At 41.6% G+C, this 20,793-nt stretch overlaps 1 protein-coding gene and 1 long non-coding RNA gene across 3 annotated transcripts in view; one reads left to right on the top strand and one right to left on the bottom strand.

The window, feature by feature from the left end:
• Window positions 1–141: 141 nt before the first annotated feature.
• On the bottom strand, window positions 142–10,663 carry bnip2 (BCL2 interacting protein 2). Of its 2 annotated transcripts, XM_053884755.1 has the most exons (11): window positions 10,010–10,663; window positions 7,131–7,226; window positions 6,986–7,059; window positions 5,974–6,150; window positions 3,080–3,262; window positions 2,901–3,003; window positions 2,700–2,831; window positions 2,546–2,632; window positions 2,335–2,433; window positions 2,076–2,111; window positions 142–778 (listed from the first exon to the last, which is right to left on the bottom strand). In XM_053884755.1, the coding sequence occupies exons 1-11, from the start codon at window positions 10,345–10,347 to the stop codon at window positions 721–723; spliced, it is 1,383 nt and encodes a 460-aa protein (XP_053740730.1). In that variant the 5' UTR covers window positions 10,348–10,663; the 3' UTR covers window positions 142–720. The 2 variants fall into 2 exon arrangements, with proteins under 2 accessions (XP_053740730.1, XP_053740731.1); XM_053884756.1 differs by lacking the exon at window positions 2,076–2,111 and having other exon boundaries at window positions 147–778.
• Window positions 10,664–12,037: 1,374 nt separating this feature from the next.
• Window positions 12,038–20,793, top strand: part of LOC128770775 (uncharacterized) — a 51,473-nt gene continuing 42,717 nt past the window's right edge. The window contains exons 1-2 of the long non-coding RNA XR_008416542.1: window positions 12,038–12,123; window positions 13,721–13,817. This is a non-coding gene — a long non-coding RNA (uncharacterized LOC128770775). The remainder of the gene's footprint in view (window positions 12,124–13,720; window positions 13,818–20,793) is intronic.

Raw genomic sequence — 20,793 nt, 5'->3', positions numbered from 1 at the left:
GTAGAAACAGCAAGACTGCCACCCCATGGTTTACGGTGGTACTGCTCCGTCTGGTTCGTATCCGTGGAGATACAGAAATAATAGATGAAGTGAATGCAGAGCACGGGCAGAAGGCTCCGTTGTGGAGCATCACTGGGCCGTTTATGGTTTGTGTACTCCAAACCTCAGATTGCAGTTGTCTGGTGCTGTAAACGTGTTTATTACTGACATTACACCTGTATAAATGTCAAAGACGGCGACACACAAGTGACATGTGAAAACCGATGGACACAGAGCGTTGCATTGATTTACAACTTTAATTGGAGAAAATAATAGTTTCAGTCTTGCGTTGTTACAAATACCTCCACAAAGCGGGGGCACATTCAAGTGGGGGCTTCAGCTCCCCGCGGCAGGATTCTAATAATCAGCAGTGATCGCGTCCGGTGTGTGTGTGTGTGTGAAAGGCCACGCAGACCTTAAAATCAGAACAACCATAAAAATATATTACTTTGTCTCCCCTATGCTTCGAAGATAAATATATATATTCAGAAAGCGGAACATGCATCAGTTGGTAACAGGGCGTCTCCAGTCGTCTGCGGCCGGCTAATCCAGGTGTGACAGCAGAAATAAAAGGGTTAAAACACGGCGTGTCGCGGCGGCAGCAGAAGCAGCGAAGGCACTTTTCCTGATGAGACATGGGTCCGATGGTGGTCTGAGACTTTCTGGTGGTGTGACAGCGGGTCACTCCGGATCCGCGGCCGCCGCCACCTCCACTTTGCCGTGCATGTCCTGGTCGATTCTGTGTGAGAGACGCAGCTGTGACTACACCTCCTTCACGGCCCGCAGGTGTGAGTCTGAACCTGATGGCTTCTAACTCGCTCCATCTGGAGACTCACGGTCACATGTGGCCACTAAACTGACGAAAACAAACTCACACAAGCAACTCGCACCACACACCTACACATGCTCGTGCATGAAAACACAAATAACTTCCACACCTTCTGGAGGAGCAACCATGACGTGAACCTTCACCCTCTGAAAGCCTCCGTGAGTGTGTGTGAGGACTTTGTATCGGTCGCGTGTCAGCGGAAGAGAAGCTGTGAGTGCGGACATGCAGCAGCCGTGTGAGGTCAGGCCAGTGAGCCGGGGACGAGGACTCCGTCACACACACCACAAGGACAGAGTCGGTTTGTGGCCCCACCCACACGTGTCACATGATCAGACTTACCAAGGATCAAACCAGTCCCACGCTAAACCTGGTGTTTCAGGGAAAGAAGAGTCAGCCGTGTTCAGAATCAAACCTGCGTCACTCAACTAAAATATGACTGGATGCTGCTGATACATGAGCCACCAGAGGGGGCAGCAGGGAGCAGTGTGGCTGTCACTGACAACGACGCTCTAATGCGTGTACACACACACACACACACACATATATCAAAACATCACACAAACACGTGACCACACCTTTTCATACGTATAAAGAGACGGACACACACTATATTACACTCTAAACCAAATGCCAGACCAGCAGTCACACACAGTGACGGAGGGATGGATGGATGGATGGACGGATGGATAGACTGATGAGAGATGGATGGATGGATGGGTAGATGGATAGATAGATGATAGATAGATGGATGGATGGATGGATGAATGGATGGGTAGATGGATAGATAGATGATAGATAGATGGATGAATAGATGGATGGTAGATAATAGATGGATAGGTAGATGGATAGGTAGATGGATGGATGGATGGATGGTAGATGGATAGATAGATGATAGATGGATGGCTGGATGGGTAGATGGATAGATATATGATAGACAGATAGATGATAGATAGATGGATGGATGGATGGATGGATGGACAGACAGATATTTTTGACTCCAAAACAAATAATTATTGCGATGCGTTGGGTCACCATTAAGCAAAACTCTAATCACACACACGTTTGCTCAGCGCAAATCTGGGGAAAAGACAAGAAGAGAGTGAGAAAACAAAGGGAGCAGGGCAGTGAGCGGTGCTGGAGTGTGTTTAACAGCCGAGGGTTAAACAGCGTTTGTTAGTGTTTCAAGTGCCAACGACTGTGAACAAACCTCTTATGGCTTTTCTTATTTTTATCCTCGTCAAACCTTAAGAGAGCGGGAAACTTTAGTTTAGGAGAGGAGACAGGAAACAAAGTATTCACCAGAACCAGGGCCAGATCATATGGCAAAGCCAAGTCAGCGTCTTCATCAATATAACCGCACGCATACTTTCAATGTTGCAGCAGCGCCACCTGTCGACCACTGTTATCACTGCCATTAAAAAAAAACTTCCTCTTTTCTAATCTTGGAGAAGTAAAAACGAACTTACTGCTTTATACATTCTGGTATGGAAACATATTCCATCGGCACCAACTCCGCCAGGTCAGACAAACTGAAGACGTACTTGATTTTCTGAGAAAACTTTGAGCTGCAGACAGACACAATGAATGGATTATATTAAGAGAGAGCTCATCTGAGATGGTTGTTATCAAGATACACCCAAATAGATCATGGGACATATAAATCCATGCAGCTGTTACCTTATGAATGGTTTGGTGAGAGCCAGAAGTGTGCGGATGAACCACGACGGATGAACGATTATCAAAGACTTTAAGTTCTTTCTTAACCTGCGAAGAAAAGAGTCGCGTAATGAACTGGACCACACCGCCGGACCAAGGCACCTCAGGGACTCACCTCCTGTCAATCTGCTGGTAGCACTTCCTGAGCCAGCCCACGGTGGGCATCTTCTTCCGGGACGTCGCTCCATTCAGATACACGATCATGTAGTTTTCGGCCACCAGCAGTTCCAGGGTGCCAATGACGTACCTGTGAGAGGGAGGTTCGGTCACTGCCGGACCGGACGCGTGCACCTCCGAGAGCTCAGACAGGACTCACTTGAATAAATTCTCCATGATGTATCTGTAGTTTGGCTTGTTGCTCTCAGGCATGAAGCAGACAGCGAAGACAATTATGGCGTTCAGGCCGTCGCCATAGTAACCTGCAGGCCAAATGAACCAACTTCAGAGACGTAATTGACAAAAAAAAACCTGTAGTACTAGACAATAATCGCAGACCTCCGTGGCTGATGACCCTCTTGTAGGGCTCGATGGCCTTCATGTCCACCCTGTGCTCCTGGTCTCCGATCCTGAAGACCCTCCAGCGCCGGCCCTCATCCCTCTCCTCCATGACGGAGTACTGCTGCACCGTCTCCACACCCTTCTGCAACAGTTCCGTGCTTTTTGGTTTGGGGAGATCATCTACAAAGACAGAGAGACATTTCACTTTCCACATCACGACTTGACGTCTTTGAAGATCTGGATTCAATTTGGATGGAGTGGATTTAATCATGGTCATGTCACATGTGTCCTTCTGAATCAGTGTGATCACATTCTTTAGCACCTGAACCTCCTCAGTTGACCCCTCCGAGATCCTGTCTCACATCTGCAGGGTTGGATGTGCGAGAGGATGGATGACCATGACTTACTGATGACACTACAGCTCTATTGGAAAAACCTGAGCAGACTTGGTAAACTTGAAGGTCTGAATTGACTTGGTGACTAGGTGAGCTATGAGTGACAGAAATCGACCTGCTACGGTGAGACTTGTGAAATTAGATCAAGACTTTGCAAACTGGGACTATTTTCTCTCTTTGACCTCCGTTTCTTAGCCTCTATAAAGCAACACAATTTTGTCTGTGTTCAATTTGGAATGCAAGTTTCGATTTTTTTAGATCCCTTCAGTTGGTAAACAGCAATGATCTATGCATGGATGCACTTTCATATTGGCAACAGAAAAGTATAGCGTGAAATGGCAACAGACAAAAATCTGGAATGTTTTTGCAAAATAAGTCTCATTGACAGATGAAAAAAGGATTCCAGACCCGTTCAGCATCAGTGTTCTACTGTGTCCCAAATGTATCCTTAGTTCAGGGGTTACAACGCAACAACGAGACATATTCAGCAGTGAAAACCTTTGTATTTGACACTTAAGTTCACTTACACATCTATGTTGACAGCCACTGTTGCCAAGATGCTCACAGATCACAGAACATAAATGGGTCTATAAGAGCTTCTACTGTTGCAGTGCACTATGGGACTCGCACTAACATTGCTGGAAGGTTTCTGCATTTTCACTGGGTCACCAGCAGTAACCACGAAACGGTATAACGAATGTACCACGCTGGGTGGATCAGGTTCGATGACAAGGTTCTCACCAAGGAGACCGCCCCTCAACAACACTTCTTCAAAGTAGGTGACATAGACGGACGTCTGTGGCTGAAAAAAAGATTCAGGAGTCGAGGGGTCACCACGTCGACGAAGCCACTAATGACCGCCTCACTCTGAACATTTATGGGAGCACTTAGGATCTACTAACCACAATGAGACCTCCACACCACAAGACATTTGAGCTGGGAGAGGTGATACACAGTGTCAGGTCGGAATGTTATGGATGGGAAATGTGCCATATGCAAAGGGAGAATACAACAACACAACTTCTGTCACGCGAGTGGCTTCTTTCAAGCGAGTACATGATGACATATATGATTTATATCATGCAAAAACATTCCAGCATGCATCATGTCATTCACACTTCTGTACATAATCACGGCACCATTTGTAATTCAAAAAGAGCAACTGATTGAGGTGATACAAATCGATCTGGATTTCCTGGTGAAGAGCAGAGGAAGAGGGAAGGTTATTTGGGGGGTGTCTGACAGACCTTACCACTGGACCTGCTGCTGGCCTGCTGCCTGTTTCCAGGCTGTGAATGGAAACAATTCTTCCAGAGAAATGAGCGGAAGGCAGCAGAGTGGAAACAAAACACAACAAAGCATAATTTAACTTAAGTTCAAAGTGACAAGCTCACGTGACCAAACCTGTCGAGCAAAGGACGGAGTGAGTTAATACATGGTGGAACCAGGAAACTGAGGACTGTCAAGCAATCAGCGTGACGGACAGTCAACTATGACACCTACAATAGGTCACATGATTTGAAACCAGTAAAGAACCTTCTGGCAGTAGCAGTAAAAACCCATTTAGCTTGCTGGTACATAAAATATATTACATACTGCGCTCCTTGCAAGAGACATTTGGTTCTCAAATTCTATAGCAATGATTTTGCTTCTTTTTACACTGCTGGATGATTCATCTCAACATTCTTCTGGTATAAAAAAGGTCGACACTTAAGGTGCAGTGCATTTGTCCTCAGAAATGGGAGTTAAAAGCCGGATGTTTCGACATAAACTCCCGAGTCGGATTTTTATGGTGAAAAACCAGTGAATCCTCACCAAGCCCCAAGTAGACAATCCAAGATGGATGGAAGGACAAATACCTTCGGCACCTTCATGTTTCCTCTTCACCCAGGTTTTCAGGTAGAGGTAGATCTAGCATCTTATTTTCTGACTTTGCTAACTTGAATGGTCTGATCTCGGCTGTGACGACATACAAGAGTTCAATGGAACACACCAATATTCCGCTTTGCCAGGGTCGAACTGAATCGAATTAGAGCCCAAATGACCCGATGTTATAGTAGTATGTGCATGTGCAGTGTAGTTTTAGGTTTTTACATGAGCAATCTTGACTTTGTTCAGCATCTGCTCAACAGAATGAGGAAGTCGAAGTGCTGAGTCGACACACTGATGCAACTGTGTGCTAAATATTCAGAACTGTAGAGTTAAAGAACATATACAAATCGAAGAATATTTTAAGGAACCCATTTAACACTAAGCGCAAAGCACTCTGCTTACCACAACATGTGAAGCTCTATTAACCCCGATATGCATAAATTTGGCTGAATAAATGAACACAAAGGGCCTCAGTTTGCTTGATTTCACCTTCAGATAAGCATGTAGCCTCAAGGCTGAAACAGCACATCATACCTCTGATGATATCGCATACACAATGCTTCTCAGAAATCAACTAACACACGGATGGTTATATTCACCATCCAAATTGACCTCTTTCCTCACCTTCCCACTCAAACTCGTTGCTGTCGTCGGACGGCGTGTCGATGTCGTCCAAATCCAGCTCAGTGCTTTCCTCCAGCTCGTCGGACAAAATAGAACCTTCACTGTGGTCCAGGGTGAGGCTGATATCTGGGGCGGCCAGTTTCTTCCTCTGTCTTTTGCCATGGTTGACTGCATATCCTTGGAAAAAAGAAACAAATTCACCCATTAGAAACACTGATTCTGAGTAAAGGGAGCACATTTTTTTGATAAATTAACTCCTTTCTTAATATGCAGGTCACGTTAGACAAAGTCCATGGAGTGACATCAATAAACAAAACGGCACAGTTCGCTGGACTTTAGTAAACAAGCTCACTGAGCGAATGATGTTTTCTCTACCTGATTTTCAGAAGTGGCACTAACTTTTTTAGGATAGTTTTGACTCGACTTTCAATTTGATATCTCAGCGGTCAGTCACGACCACTTTTGCTGTTAAAACATTGTTTTCGTCAATTGAAAAATCCCTACAGCTCCCTTCACGGATCCAACATGCACTGGAATAGAAGCCATCTCCCCCAGCAGCTTTCCACTATTGGTTGACTGTAATGACTCAGAAAGTCTCATCCACCTCACAAGTTTGAGGCTGTGTGAGGACATTTTCTTGTGCGTCCAAATGATAACTAGAACAATAAAACTAAGTCATCAGGCAGGTAGCCCTATTACGATTGTTAGATATGTATTTTGTGTTGTCATTTCAGTCCTGTTTTTATTGTTCTCATCTCTGAATTAAATATTCAGATGTAAAATCAGATGCAACCAAACCTTGAATCAATCGATTTGAAAAGGAAGTTGTCTAACTGCTCTTCAGTATAAGTGTGTTGTGATAAATGTGGGCTATTTTCAACAACCTGCTTTCTGGGATCTCATCTTGCTGCAGTCACACACTTGTCTTTTAATGACACGTTTCCTCAGGTCTCATTTAGACCATAACATTTCCTTTAAAGCCATAAATCCGTTGTTATTATAGCATCATTACCAGGATCCGATTCCTCTGACGTTCCGGCGAACAGCTCCTGTTCAAGCTCCTCTTCCTCCTCCTCAGGTAAAGGTCTGTTGGAGATCACCATGAAAATGTAAATGACCAATCCGAACAAACCAGCACATCATGGGTGACCCGGTACCGTGGAAAATCTTCATCCTGCCACTCTTCCTTCAGCTCCACTCCCTCCATGCGTAGCCGAGCTTCTGTAGTGGCAACCGATTCTTGGCGCTCCAGGCTACCAGACGAAAATACAAAAACACAATGTCATGATGCATCCATGTGAGTCACTGTCATTACGAAAACCCTAAATCCTCCAGACAACTCCGGTATTCATCTCCAGAATCCCAGGACGAAATGTGTGACGGACAAAAAGCAGGCTCATAATCGCTTCAGAGTTCAAGGTTTTTGTAACTCATCATCTGGATTTAGCATTCAGCTTTGAAGATTAATCATCTCTGCTGCAGACAATGAGGCTCTTTTGTCGAGACAAACTTAGCAAGCGGAGACTTAAACTCTTTCATGTCATTCCAGTTTAGGAGTGAAATTTACTACTGAGGCCTGGTGATGACAGCAAAGATACACCTCTGTGATTCCCAAGAATTCTACAGAGGGCCCGGGCCTTTGGTCAAAATCCACAACTAAAAAGTCACTTCAGGAAACCAGTTCCAGACACCGTAGATTTAAGGAATCAGGATGATCGGCAGGGGTAAGATTCTAATGATGTTCAGTGGAAACTGAGAAGACGTATCTGTGTCTCATTCGGAACCTCACATCCACATCTGGATGGACATCATTTTGGGCGCTTTAATGTCAATAAAAGATATGAGGAGTTGATGATTCAACTTCAGAACATTGCCCAGTTTGTCTGGTGAGTCAGTCTCCATGGTGGACCCCGTTTTCAAAACTAGTATAGAAGTGATCCTCATCCATCTTTAAGCACCACTGACCTTTCTACAGCGCAGACAGCACCAATGCACCCGTGGCTTATAGAATGCTGCGGCTTATGTGTAAACAAAACATCTATTTTCCTTCCTTCTTAAATGTAGTGGGTGCTGCTCATATTCCGTTGCAGTCTATAGTCTCATGCTTACAGTATTTTCTAGGTAACATACATTGATAGGAACATCGTATAAAGCAGTGAGACGTCCAAAAAAATGCTTCTGAATCTTTATCTCTAAGATTAAATACTGCACAGCCTATTATGTCACATTCATCCCGCAGCAGAGCATTATATACAAACATTTGTACGTCGCAGACAACAGCAACAACACACAACTAAGGAGGCCGCCAAAAATCAACCCCAGAGTTGGTGCTTGACCAACTAATCAGATCACTGCCTTCTTGAAAAGCTTACCAGCTTGTGTTTAGGACTTAGTTCGTGAACCACAAGGCTCGCTAATGCTGATCATGGTATCTGTATCTTTGCTGTACAGTGCTCCCTTTGATGCATAATTCACATACATGACTGTATTTGTGCCCCAGACGGAGAAACTCGCCGAGCATTTGGCACTTGACTACTAACAACAACAGTGTAGGCGCTTTTGCTGTGAGAGCAGCAGGACTGAGGGGAGAGGTTTGCAGTGGAAAAGGTACATGAATTAAGTAAGGCTTGATGGTGCTATGATGACACCTGGAGCCTGATGAAGACAGTATCTCAAACTCAAGAAGGTCTGAAGTGACCCATGTCCCAGAATGGCATGCTCATTAGGTCCATGTCTATGAAACTGACAATATTGACAGTGAACAAAGAAAGACAACAGGAAAAGTTGCGTCTCGCACCTGCAGCATAACAAATACGGCACTTATTTAGTTCGTAATTGTGACAGAAAAAGGCAATAATGTTGTTAATCACGCTCCAGAGAGAGAAGAAAGTCAAGTCAACTTGATTTCACTACTTACCTAAGATGTTGACTGGGTTGCGGAAAATGTATTAAAGAGCCTGTGTTAGACCTCCTGACAAGATAAGCGGAGTCGACTTCCAGATGCACGTGACGCGATTTTAAGCTACGCTCTATTAACGGTATTTCATTCATAACGGCATAATGTTTTAAAACCAGTCAAAGTAGAAAATGTAGCTGTGGGCACTTCACAATCAGTAGTTCACATTCAAAGCAGCCTTTGTGAGACAAACATGATTTACATTGACTGCGACTTTTGACCGTTTGAGATCTGCTCTGTCCCAGTCTGAGCGTGTATCGTACATTTTCTTTCCCACCTCTGACTATAATAAAAATGTCGGTTAAGTTCTCAGTCGTTTCTTTCTTCTTGGGATGGTTTTCTGAGGTAGAGCTGTTCAGTGGGCCTATTTACCAAAACATCACCTCCAATTTCGCCACCTTGTCCATGTGAAATGGCACCTGCTTATCTGGCCTTACTGAGCTCTGGAGAAAATTCTACTTTGAACCTTCTCAGGGTGACTGAGCTCCGCACTTTAAACCAAAACCCTGGATAATTGTATACTAGCTCATGACATAAGGTGTAGAAAATTATCATGAACAAATGGGAAGCCTTGACATGACCTCAACACCATCTCAGTCGCCAGTGTTCATTTGCATCTCAGAGCATTGACATTAGACTTGGAGGTGCAATATTCAAAGAGATAATGCCTTCATCAACACAATCTCAATGTATGTTTTCCCTCCACAACTACATTAGAAACCAGTCATTTTGTCACCCAGTACAGCGCTTTTGAAGGCATAACTCCATCCTCAACTTCCCATCTACAAGGAATGAACGATCATTTTGAAATCAGTCACTCTTACACATAAGTTCTCACGGGAAACTGAGCCAGTACCTACTGAGAATCCACAAACCACTTGCCGAACAAAGACGTCACAGTTGTCAGCATCCAGCATTGGTGGTGGAAACCATAAAAGATGGGAATCAGCTGCATGCTAATATTGATCATGCTTTCTTAATCTGGATGAACTAAAATGACATTTAGGAAGCAAAGTGTATGGTGGTAAACAGAAGCCTGACCGTGCTTGAACCGTTTAAGAAGAGTAAAGCGAAACTGACCTTCCAATGGGTCTTGAGGAGGACAAGGGAACTGGGTCTGGGGTCGAGCTTCTTGCCCCCAACACTTCATTGTCAGAAGTCTGTGGACTTCCACTTGTTTTGGTCAGACTCTCCTCGAGAGCCTCTTGGCCATTTTCGACAGTGGACGCCGTGCTGTGGTGTAACTCGTCCGACTCCTCATCGTCACCTTCTCCGGACACTCCTGAAGATGAAGCACTGTGTCGGTTCCCCGAGTCCTCACGAATCCGCCCGGGTGTGACAAACTCTACGCTGCTATTGTTCAAACTCCGATCACTCACAGCCTTCAGCGACTCGCTCTCAATCACATCAGATGCCATGGTCTTTTAGGAGTCGGTAACGAAAAAGAAGATCAAGTTGGAGGCACTTTTAGAAGACGAGCATCTGACAACTTGTTTAAAAGTTTGCGGTTAGCATGTTAGCTCTCCTCCGCTCGCCGAGGGGCTCCTGTTGTTGTTGTTGACAGCAACCAACTACCTGCATTTCTCACTTGGCATTAAAAGCCGGAACCAATCACCTCCCACTCCGAACAAGTCGCTTCGAATCCAAGAGTTCGAGAACAGAGTGGTTTATATTGCAGCAGCGGCAGCGACGATAAGCAGCGGACCCACTTTCCAATTTCCTTCCTCTCTTCAAGTCCGCAAGCTTTTTTTGTGCGTACGTAACAGACGCCAGTCACGCCATCCTGCGGCGGGCCTTAGGTAAATTGCGTAACTTGGTCACAGCTATAAGGAGACGCCCACTGTGGCCCATCGATTAGTCACTTTTCAAGCAAGAAACGGCTTGAAGCGACACGAAAAACAATTGAAAATTATGATTGAGAACTCGAATTAATACAGTTTAGCCTGCTGTTATCAATAGGAAATGACACAATAGTAAAAAAGGGTAATAAAAAACACTCAATGCTAAATATTTTACAAAAGAAACATGTCCAAACTAGTTTCGTAACTATTGATATTAACTTATGTATGCAACTATTTTTCCTTAGTCGTTGCTCTCATTTCAGATTTTGAGTATTATTGTGCTGTTTAATTTCTCTTTAGATTTAATGGTCGTATGCAGTACATGTTCTTTAATGATAAGATAGTAAGTAACACTTTAAACATCCTGTTGAGATTCAGCTGCTGAAGACCATGACAGGATATGAATTGTGAACGCTAGAGCAAAGTTACTGTTCAAAAGTCAGTGTTAGTTACAGACGTTCCCAGGGGGTCCATTAAAAGGTGACTCATTCTCACAGGGATGATTAATACTGAGGTATAATCCCATATAGGATAGATATTATCCAAGGCTCTCTGGTCTTACAGGTAGCACAGTAGCATAGTGTTTTTTGAACTGCGATATACTGCTGCCCCGACGTTATCGTCTACATGTCTTTGTGAGGATGTGACTGTTTCGAAGTGACTAGTGCTTTATACATGTTGAAAGACGAGCTTGTCCAGTTAACATTCCGACCCCCACCAAAGGTCGTGAACTTTGGGCCTCCACCAAAAGGGACTAGATCTTGAAAAGAGTTTCCCTATGCGACCGTCCTCCTTGGGTCATGAGTTGAAAGCTCTGCTTGAAACTTCTCCACAGTTTCATGTTCATGCTCACTCTGAGAAAGTCCTCTGGTATAATATTTGATAAATCCAAATGTCTTGAACAAGTTATTTTGAAATGTGTATTACTGAAACAGGATGAAATCCCGCAACTTTAGTAGTCTCTTGTTCTAAACACTTTGTACGGTCTAACTCTCACAAAATACCTACATTGCTTGGATATCAATTTTTGGATCGTGGATTTTTTTTTAACATTTATTCTTATCTGAATATCTGGAGGAATGTAATGGAGAATGTAATGGAGAATATTTGTTGACTATAATTTGTTGACACATGCTGACTACACCAGGGAAAAGAATGTATTCTATATATAACAAAGAGACCCACAAGCACATATTCAATGCCACTCCTGCCCGGTAGGCGGCGATGAACAATTAATGTCTCTTTAAATGACCCTTTTTTGCTGTGAGTTTTAGAGACACCGCTAAATTTCATTTCATTGAAATGTCTCCCAGTTTCTAAGTCTTCGAAAACATGACAACAGCGAGCTGAACGGTAAGTATGTAGTGTCTTTTCAAACTAGACCATAAAATAAGGTCATGTTTGTGTGTATTAGCTCCTCGCTCGACTGACAACAGAAAGCCATCGCTGTGATTTTCACGAAGACGTTTTTTGTTTTGGACTTCGAGGTTAAACATAAACAGCCTCAACGCACTTTTTATTCCTGTTTAAGTTGTTTACTTGAGCTCAGGTTTTGCCAAACATTCTGGTTGTTCTCGTTTTATCGTCCGTTTTTGTTTAAAATCTCTACCATTCTTTACTAAATGCAAGTTCTGCATCTTTTAAAATGATATTTAATGTTAATGCGTGTTCTACATTTAGTGTTCTAAATCTATAAATTATATAATATATATAACATATAAATTATATAAACGATGCTTTTTTTAAAAGGCACTCCATTAATGTAACGCATTTTTCTTAAAAATATATTTTAACCATCTTAAAACATGATTTTACCGTTAAACATTTACGCTTCGACCTTTTGGTTATTCTGGCTCTTGCTGCAGTAAAAACATGGACCACTAGATGGAGCCACATACTTAACAGTGTCGTCGAGTCTTGGCTGCTTACGCCACTTAGATGTTTGGTATTAAAAGCCAGTGAAAATCCCGTCAAGATTTACTAAGTAATATAGTAAACATACTAATATAATAATAAAAATAATTTTAATATCGTGAAAATGGTTTGGAAATTAAATAGCTTATTTTATTATTTGTATCAAATATTCTGGACTTTTCTACTAAATGTGAATTCTCAGATAAAAAAATGTTTCCATCAAACAAAATCCATTTTACTGCGAACATACAAACGCTATTATATCAGGAATAATTATGAAAGCGATTTTGCCATCAGGTGAAAAGATAAAGGAAAAATAAATCCAGAATGAGGTCTAATATAATGATGCCGCCTTGTTAATACCTTCTTTGTGTGCGGCGGATCATTCAGCGTAATTTCTAATTAACACATTGCTATTTATTCTGCTGGATCATTAGGCCTCATCACAAAAAGGATAATCCAGTCAAATTGAAAGTTTATGCTTCTCTTCCACCTCACACCGTGATGCTGTTTGCTAATGAGTCGTGTTGCGGTGAGCTAATATGTGAAGGAAAACGTGTCAGGCCAAGATAAATACAATTCATCCTGCATACATGAGAGGCATACAAGAGAGTCCTGCATTTGCAGCTGAACTATGTCAATTCAAATAAAAACAATAAAATGTATATGCTACCAATATAGTTTTTCTCAAACTTGATGACTTTTATTTCCCTGAATTATTTTGATGTCATTCACATGAATAGTAGGCTAGTATATTTTATATATAAATGCTGGATTTAATTACAGTTATACTGAAATATTTTAACCATGGTTTTTCCTCTTTGTCCACTTCACTAATGTAATAATTAACTTGAATAAATAACCCCAAAAAATGCTAAATAATATGTCTTAAAAAAAAAAAAAGTCAGAGCTTTTCTTGTGGTATTTGATTTGTTTTCTATGTTAAAATATAATTTATCTTCAATGGTAAACAGTAAAAATGTCAGCAGCATGTTTTTATTTTTCAAACAAGACTCAACACTGAATCTCCACGCAGACGCTGCATCTGCTCCTGCTTTCCATGATGAAAAGAAGCATGAACGCCAGGATCTGAGACACGGACGCTGGAGCAAAATATCCAAGCGGGATCATTAGTAAGGCTCTCTCACCAATTTCCATAAGTAGGGTGGCGGGAAGTATTTAGGCAAGTCGAAGTATATCACTAATGAGAAAAGACAAAAATGAATCATGTGCATGTTTTATGCAATCTCTTTCTGGGTGTAGATGAATAATTATTTATGATAGCAAAGCCCTGAAAGGGAGGCGAGGAGATAGTACGGGGACTGGTGAAATTTTAAAGACGAGAGTTAAATGAATATTTAAGGGAAGATGAAATATTTAATGGAAACAAATGAGCAAAACATTTAAAAGGCGAACGATAAATAGTAGCGAGCTGCTTTAAAACAGCTCCCACACTCATTTGCCGCCACGAGGACTCATTCATACTTTAAATGAGCCAACTGAGGTCGGCTGTTTTTAACCTGCCGTTTCACTCTGATGTCTGTGACCCCGTTTCTCTTGAAATATTATTCACTTTTTATTGACCTTTCCAAGGTGAAAGACCTGCTTCTGTGCTGTATCAACGGGGCGTCACAGTGTTGTGACATGAATCCAAAAACAGTGTTGTGTTCCGGCACGCGTTCATTTGTTTTCCAAATGTGAGAATAATTAAATCAGCAAACAAATAATTATTCAAGTCAATGAGAACAATTACCTCAAAGACGCCTCTGAGACTTGGATGTGCATACTGAACTGATTAATTAGCCGGCGAAAGATAATTGAGTGGAGCTGGATGTTTGACTGCGTCCCCTCGTCTTGTTCTTTTCGCCTTAATCTCAGGATCAATTACATAAATCACAGTGAACCGGATCTTGTCTCTGCTGAGGTCATCGGTACGTGCTGACATACACGTGACCTCCCTGCATGTTTTTAGCTGATTTTTTTATCCAAAATTTATAGGTTGAAACCCAGAATATCATGAGCCGAAATAAGTTCATGCCAGTGCCATGGCATTTAATATCACAGGAGGGGATGGCTTCATAGCAAGATGTGGGACGTTGCCTACTGAAATAAAAACCTTTGCTATGCTGTTCGACTCTCCTAAAGAGTTGTGGTGACAAGTCATTAGAACTGATCATTTAGAGCTGTCAGCAAAAGTGTTATTGTCAACACTGACCATGAAACCCATGTTAAGCAAACGCTCTACTGTAAATGCACAACTGCTTTACAGAAATTATGTTTCAAATGTGACTGATGCATTTTCCTATTTGCATCAATATAAAACACATAAATATGTCTGTCACATCACCTCTTTTACTATATATTTTAAAGCATGGTGTTAGTCCTTTTACTCAAAACATTACTGCAAATATTCATTAAAAATATGAGCTGCAGAAGTTAAACTCAGTGTGGGTGAATTGCGCCACATCCATCCTTAGCCCACCACCATTGGCACGCAGCACAAGCACAGAGACAGTTCAAGCTCTTTATAGGGCACAATCCAGAGTCAGTCTTCTGGTTGCGTCCCTTCTCTCTCTCCTCCTCCTCCTAAAGCGGTTTCTTTTCAACATGGACACAAATGTGTTCAATTTGTTCATAAAGATATCGGGATCATTGTGTTCAATTGGAAAAATGTTAATGCTATTCTTTTGGTCCAAGATGTGAACGCCTCTCCTAGATATCATAAACCTGCTCCTGAGGCCTGTGAGAGCCCCCTGCTGGTGAACTGAGTCGTATCTGTTCAGCCTGCCACTGTTAATAAAAGTTTCTCTTGGCAGCTCTCTTCAGTCTCTGTCACGTCACGTATGTGATGTTCGTCATGATAAAGGATTTGATATGGGATGTTTTTCATATTAATTCATGTCTGCTCAAAGAGTGTGAAATTAGGGCCAGTGAATGTGATGGTCTAATTCTGCCTGCATCACGGGTCCAATTTTAAGCTGCTGTGAAAAGTTTGGTCCAACTTTCAGAAGCATCCGCCTGTAAACTTCATGGACCTTCAACTCATCTTCATTATATTCCCGCTAATCTCCACCCCCCTGACCTGTTTAAGGTTCCACGTTGTCAGCAGTGCTGTGTCACGGCCTCGCTAACCTGTGGGCAGACTATTACTTACTCTTGAGCCAGACAGAGATCATTACCCCTGTGAATGATGGGGAAGCAGCGCGAGCCCAGCAGCTTTATTTCCCAGCGCAGCTCAGCGGACACAAGCCATCACATCCCGTTAACAATTCCATGACTCCCCCATAAAGATAAGCTCTCGCAATCTGCGGCGTCTGTCTCCATCGCCTCTGAAGTGCCATCATTCATCACAGGGCCAGACCAGAGCGCTTCATATTCACTTGTTATGGACGCCATTTTAGAGGCTTCAGTCGTATTTTTGTGCCTTTCTCCGACTGAGAAGAGAAGAGCGGGGAGACTATTTTAATATAGGAATTATTAATAAAATATGTATGTGTTAGATTTATTCTCATTGGTCTCTCTTCCCTTTGGAATCTAACTTCTTAACATTTTAATCAATGATAAATTATACAAATTATTGTTGTTATTGCCAATGTTTTAGCAGGAAAAATGGAATTCCATATAACACAGATTTACTTTTTTTTGGAGGTTATGTTTTTTTCTTGGAAATTTGTGTGCTTCTTTTGAAATGCATTGTGGGCAATGACATTTTTAGCACCATGTGTCAAACTCGAAGCCGGGGGCCAAACTAGGCCTTAAAATATTTGTGACTGTCACCACATTAAAGGAATAAGTGGAAGAAAATGCTGGGTTGTGTTGGTGACGAAGGATGTTGTATCAAAGTTACTTGGATATTTGTGACGTCCTAACTCATGATATATAACCAGGGACCTTAGCCATCATTTCGGTGTTACACCGTACAGCAGTTTTTGCCGCCATGATCAGGCTGTCAGGCAACAAAATGAATCAGTAAAAAAACTAAATTAGGTCGCTTTATCACCGAACTGATACTGTGCTTCAGCTCTTTCAAACATTTATGTGAATGAAGTCAGAGGCCTTGGCATTTTAATGGCTGTGAACACAAGAAACGTGTCGTCACTGTCAGACCAAATGAAGGTCATTTTCGTGAAGAGTCCGTTTTGCCGTAGCATTTAATCGTCACATCCTAATGATTCGTTTACATGGTATTTTATGTATATGCAGACGTTCTGTTCAAGGCCTTTTATTCTATTAACCTGCCTCGTCGTCATCGGAATCCTCATCTGAGACGATTCCCGTGTGGCTTAGCCTTTGATAAATATGCTTTTAGGTCTCTCTAATTAATGGATTCTGGTGTGATTCTCCTCACTTGTCATCCACACTTTAACCTCACAGCGAAGGAACAGACTTTCCCTCCTCAAATTAAAGGTCCTCTGAGACGCGTGTGCGAGTGTGAGCTGATGATGTAGTGTGCCGTGCAAGCTTTATTTTATCTTGAGGCGTCTCGCTGGACTGTTTCCAGGAGAAATATGGAGCGCGGATGTCTAGCAAGCAAATTTGTTTTGCTTTATTTACACCTGACGATGCAGCATTTGTGTATTTATATACATGCTCATCTATTTACACTGTCCCAGTGTCGTATTCTTTAGAGTGTTACAGAGAGTGTCATGTTCACTTAGTTACCATCACTTTTGTTGTTGTGTGGGCACAGCTTTTTTCAAACATATATATCAACAGTAAGGATTAGGAAACTGTTGTAGCAATGTGTGCTTTTTGTAAAAATAAATATAGTAGTATTCATCATTTGAAGTAAGTCTACTTGCATGACAAACAACTGAAAATTATTTACTGAATGTGCTCAACATACGCAAAATACACTTTATTAAAACAAAAAAAATCCTTTATTATGCTTGTATTCATTCTTTATTCTGCTACTGTTTGAAAGTTGCACTTTATTTTCACAACTCAAACACTTTCATTCTTTTGAGACGTGCATAAATGTCTAGTAGTTGTCACACTCAATTACTAACTTAAGTTTTAAATTGAATTCAGACTTTCATCCTTTCACATCAGTTTCCTATGAAACTAACTGTTTCAAAACATCAGTTCCTGTCTTCTGCATTCTTTAAATTCAAGTTGACTTAGTCGACAAATTGCATTGAGGTACCCTCAAGTTTGCCAACATTTAATGTCCTCTGCTTGGCTTTTATTCCTTAAACATCCAAACAGGTCAGTGATTTTATTTTCAAACATGCATACTGCTTACATGTGAGCTGCTATCATACGCTGTGTATCGTTGTGCACTGAATGTGTTATATTAATTGTATTTATTTGTTATATTAATTGTATGCTAGAGCCGGGGTGGGCATTTCCTAAAGGGCCACATTAGAAACTGTAACTGTTGTGAGGGGCCACCATTCCAAAGGAAAGACAGCGGTGACTACAAGAAGACATTGATGGAAAAATATCCAAAATAAACACTTAAGTAACAAGGACAAAATGAACCTAAGAAGACGAAATGTCAGTAAGGATATTAAGAAGTGTACGTATGCGATTAAACCTATTGAAACATTTCATTTTATATGTACTTAACTATGGACCAGACATTCAAGATTAAAAGGCAATTTATTTAAAAAATATATATGTTCAATATTCCATCAATGTATTTTGAGGAACAAGGAAAACGCAACAATGGCTTATGAAAGTCTTAAAACAAGAACATACATTATTTGCTGCTGAAGTGGTGGTGGTGACTAAAGGAGAAAGAACAAAAAAAAAAAAAAAAGAGGTCATATTTGTTCCAGTTTTAGTCTGACGTCGATAGGGCCATGAAAATACAGGCATTGGGCTGCATATTGCCCCCGGGCCGCACTTTGCCCAGCTCTGTCTTGGAGGGTATTAGACATCATGTGTATCAGATCAAGTGCAGGTATTTAGCAGGTGGTCACATTGTCTGAGTCACTATCTATTAATCATGGGCCTGTTCATGATAAGACTGAATTAATTTGTGTTCTTTGTCTTGTTGTTAAACAAGGACTCCTGCAGTGGCAAATCATGTCTACTGCTGACTCAGCAGAACTGAGGCGACTCAGGAGGATTTCGGTGAGATGGTCTGTTCTCACCTTCCTCTGTTTAATTGAAGCAATTCAGCATTTTTAAACAAACTAGTTAACATCCTTTTTTTTTGCCGTTATTGCACTTTCTGGAGACGTGACCAGGGGACCGTTCGCAGATGTGATCTAAGTGTACTGCAGAGACTGTTTTGGGATGTGAAACTTGTTAGCGTTGAAAGCCAGATGTAATAAACAGATATTGTATTGTCTCCGGGATTATTATTTTCCTTTGTGGATTGGAGGAAGCCATTTGGAAGCCATAGGTAATAGACATAGCTGGTAGGTCCTTGACTTTACAATGCTTGTGTCATACAGCTTTCACCATTGACATTCGTTTTCATTGTGGCCAGTTCAGTAAGTCTCAAAACCTTCTCCTCTATCTCCTTGAAACTGTAGGGACATTTTTACGCACAGAGCCAGGATGGCCATGTTTGGCTACTGCTGTCTAAATCTGGTATAACTCAGAGTGCTACCACTTAAAATTTCTCTAACTGCATTTTATAGTAGCGGCTTTGAATGTGAGACGCCATCTTTATGGTTCACCGAGGACAAGCCATGTTATTAACAAGAACTTGCTGAAGAGTTTTGCGTTTTGAGTCAAAGCTGTATTTTGACACTAACTGAGTTTCGGAAAACAACCTGTGTTTTCTGCGTCAGACTGACAGCAGTGGTTCAAAATCAAAGATTGATCAACCCCTCCGCCCGCTCTCGGCTCTTTGAAGCCGCTTTTAATTCAGCGAGTCGGTGATGCCTGGAAGAGTAACTGTCAGCGCTCGAATCCAGTGAGTGATAAAAAAGCAAAACTTATAATTACTCTTTCTGTCACTGTTTTTACGATAAATGTTTAAGTTAGCATCCAGACAAAACAATAAATACTGAAGCTGCCATTTCTTCTCTCCACGGCTTCTGAAGAATTCATTCACCGCTGCAGCCAAAGTGTAACTACAGAAACACTTCCTTGTCTTTTAAGAAAGATGAAATATTTTCTCTGCTATGTAATTCTCCTCTCTGTATTTCAAGAGATACTGACCTAAAAAGGTTGATCAAAGACTGTTGGAACTCCACAGCCTGCAGCAACCAATAAATTGGTCCATTCCATGTTTTGCACTGACAAATTATTCTCCAGAGTACTAACATTCTTGGTAGCAACTCAATTAGCAAGAGACAGATGTAGCAAGAATTCGCATTTATGTTTCATAGAGGTTTCAATATTTTATTATTTCAGCTCGTGTTGGCATGGGCGCTTTTATGTCCCACAAATGATAACTATTTGCTAATTCTCACTTAAAGTGATAGTTGTTTTGGCGTGTTTGTGCGATTCACTGTTTCAGCCCTTCAGGCTTTCACGCGATGTTGGGATGGCCTTGAGCTTCCGTACGCCGTTTATTATACGCGATCTCTTATCCTGGCTGAGGAGCGATCTAGCTGTCAATGTAAAGAGAATGTCGACTGAAAGTAGGGGAATCATACCTAGGAGAAAAATCATTTATTAATGTAAGTCTTTGTGTAGTTTATATGTTTAAACTTGATGCGGGGAGTTCAGTCGGCCTAAATGTGACTGTTCCAGTTCTGCATTACTTGTGGAATAGTTGTTTAACAACAGTTCGTCGCCAGATGTGAACTTTTTCTCGAGCTTATCTCTTCACCTTTGATGCCGATTGTTATTATTTGCTGTCCTGACGGTGCTAGTAGAACACCCTCAAGTGTTAAAGAAGAGACATGACACCATTTTTAAATGTGACTGTCTATTGTTTCATTCCATCCAGATTCATGTTTTTGATGGACTGGCGACCCCAATTTGTGATTTTTTTGTTAGTCACACTTTTATTAGAATTTTGAATCAGCAATAATTCCATAATATACTGATGATTCGTCATTTTTGTTCATTAAATAAACGTTTGTAGTGCCGATTTTTCTTTTCATTTTCTTTTTCATTTATGTAAATGTATTTTACTGTTTTTGCTCATGCCTGGTCCTGGAGCTTATCCCATCTACTTGGGGTGGGAGGCAGGGGATA

The sequence above is a fragment of the Synchiropus splendidus genome, chromosome 14 (genome assembly GCF_027744825.2).
Source record: "Synchiropus splendidus isolate RoL2022-P1 chromosome 14, RoL_Sspl_1.0, whole genome shotgun sequence".
In the NCBI taxonomy this organism is placed as follows: Eukaryota; Metazoa; Chordata; class Actinopteri; order Syngnathiformes; family Callionymidae; genus Synchiropus; species Synchiropus splendidus.
Note: the sequence above shows the minus strand (reverse complement) of the source record. Positions and strands in the feature narration are given on the sequence as shown.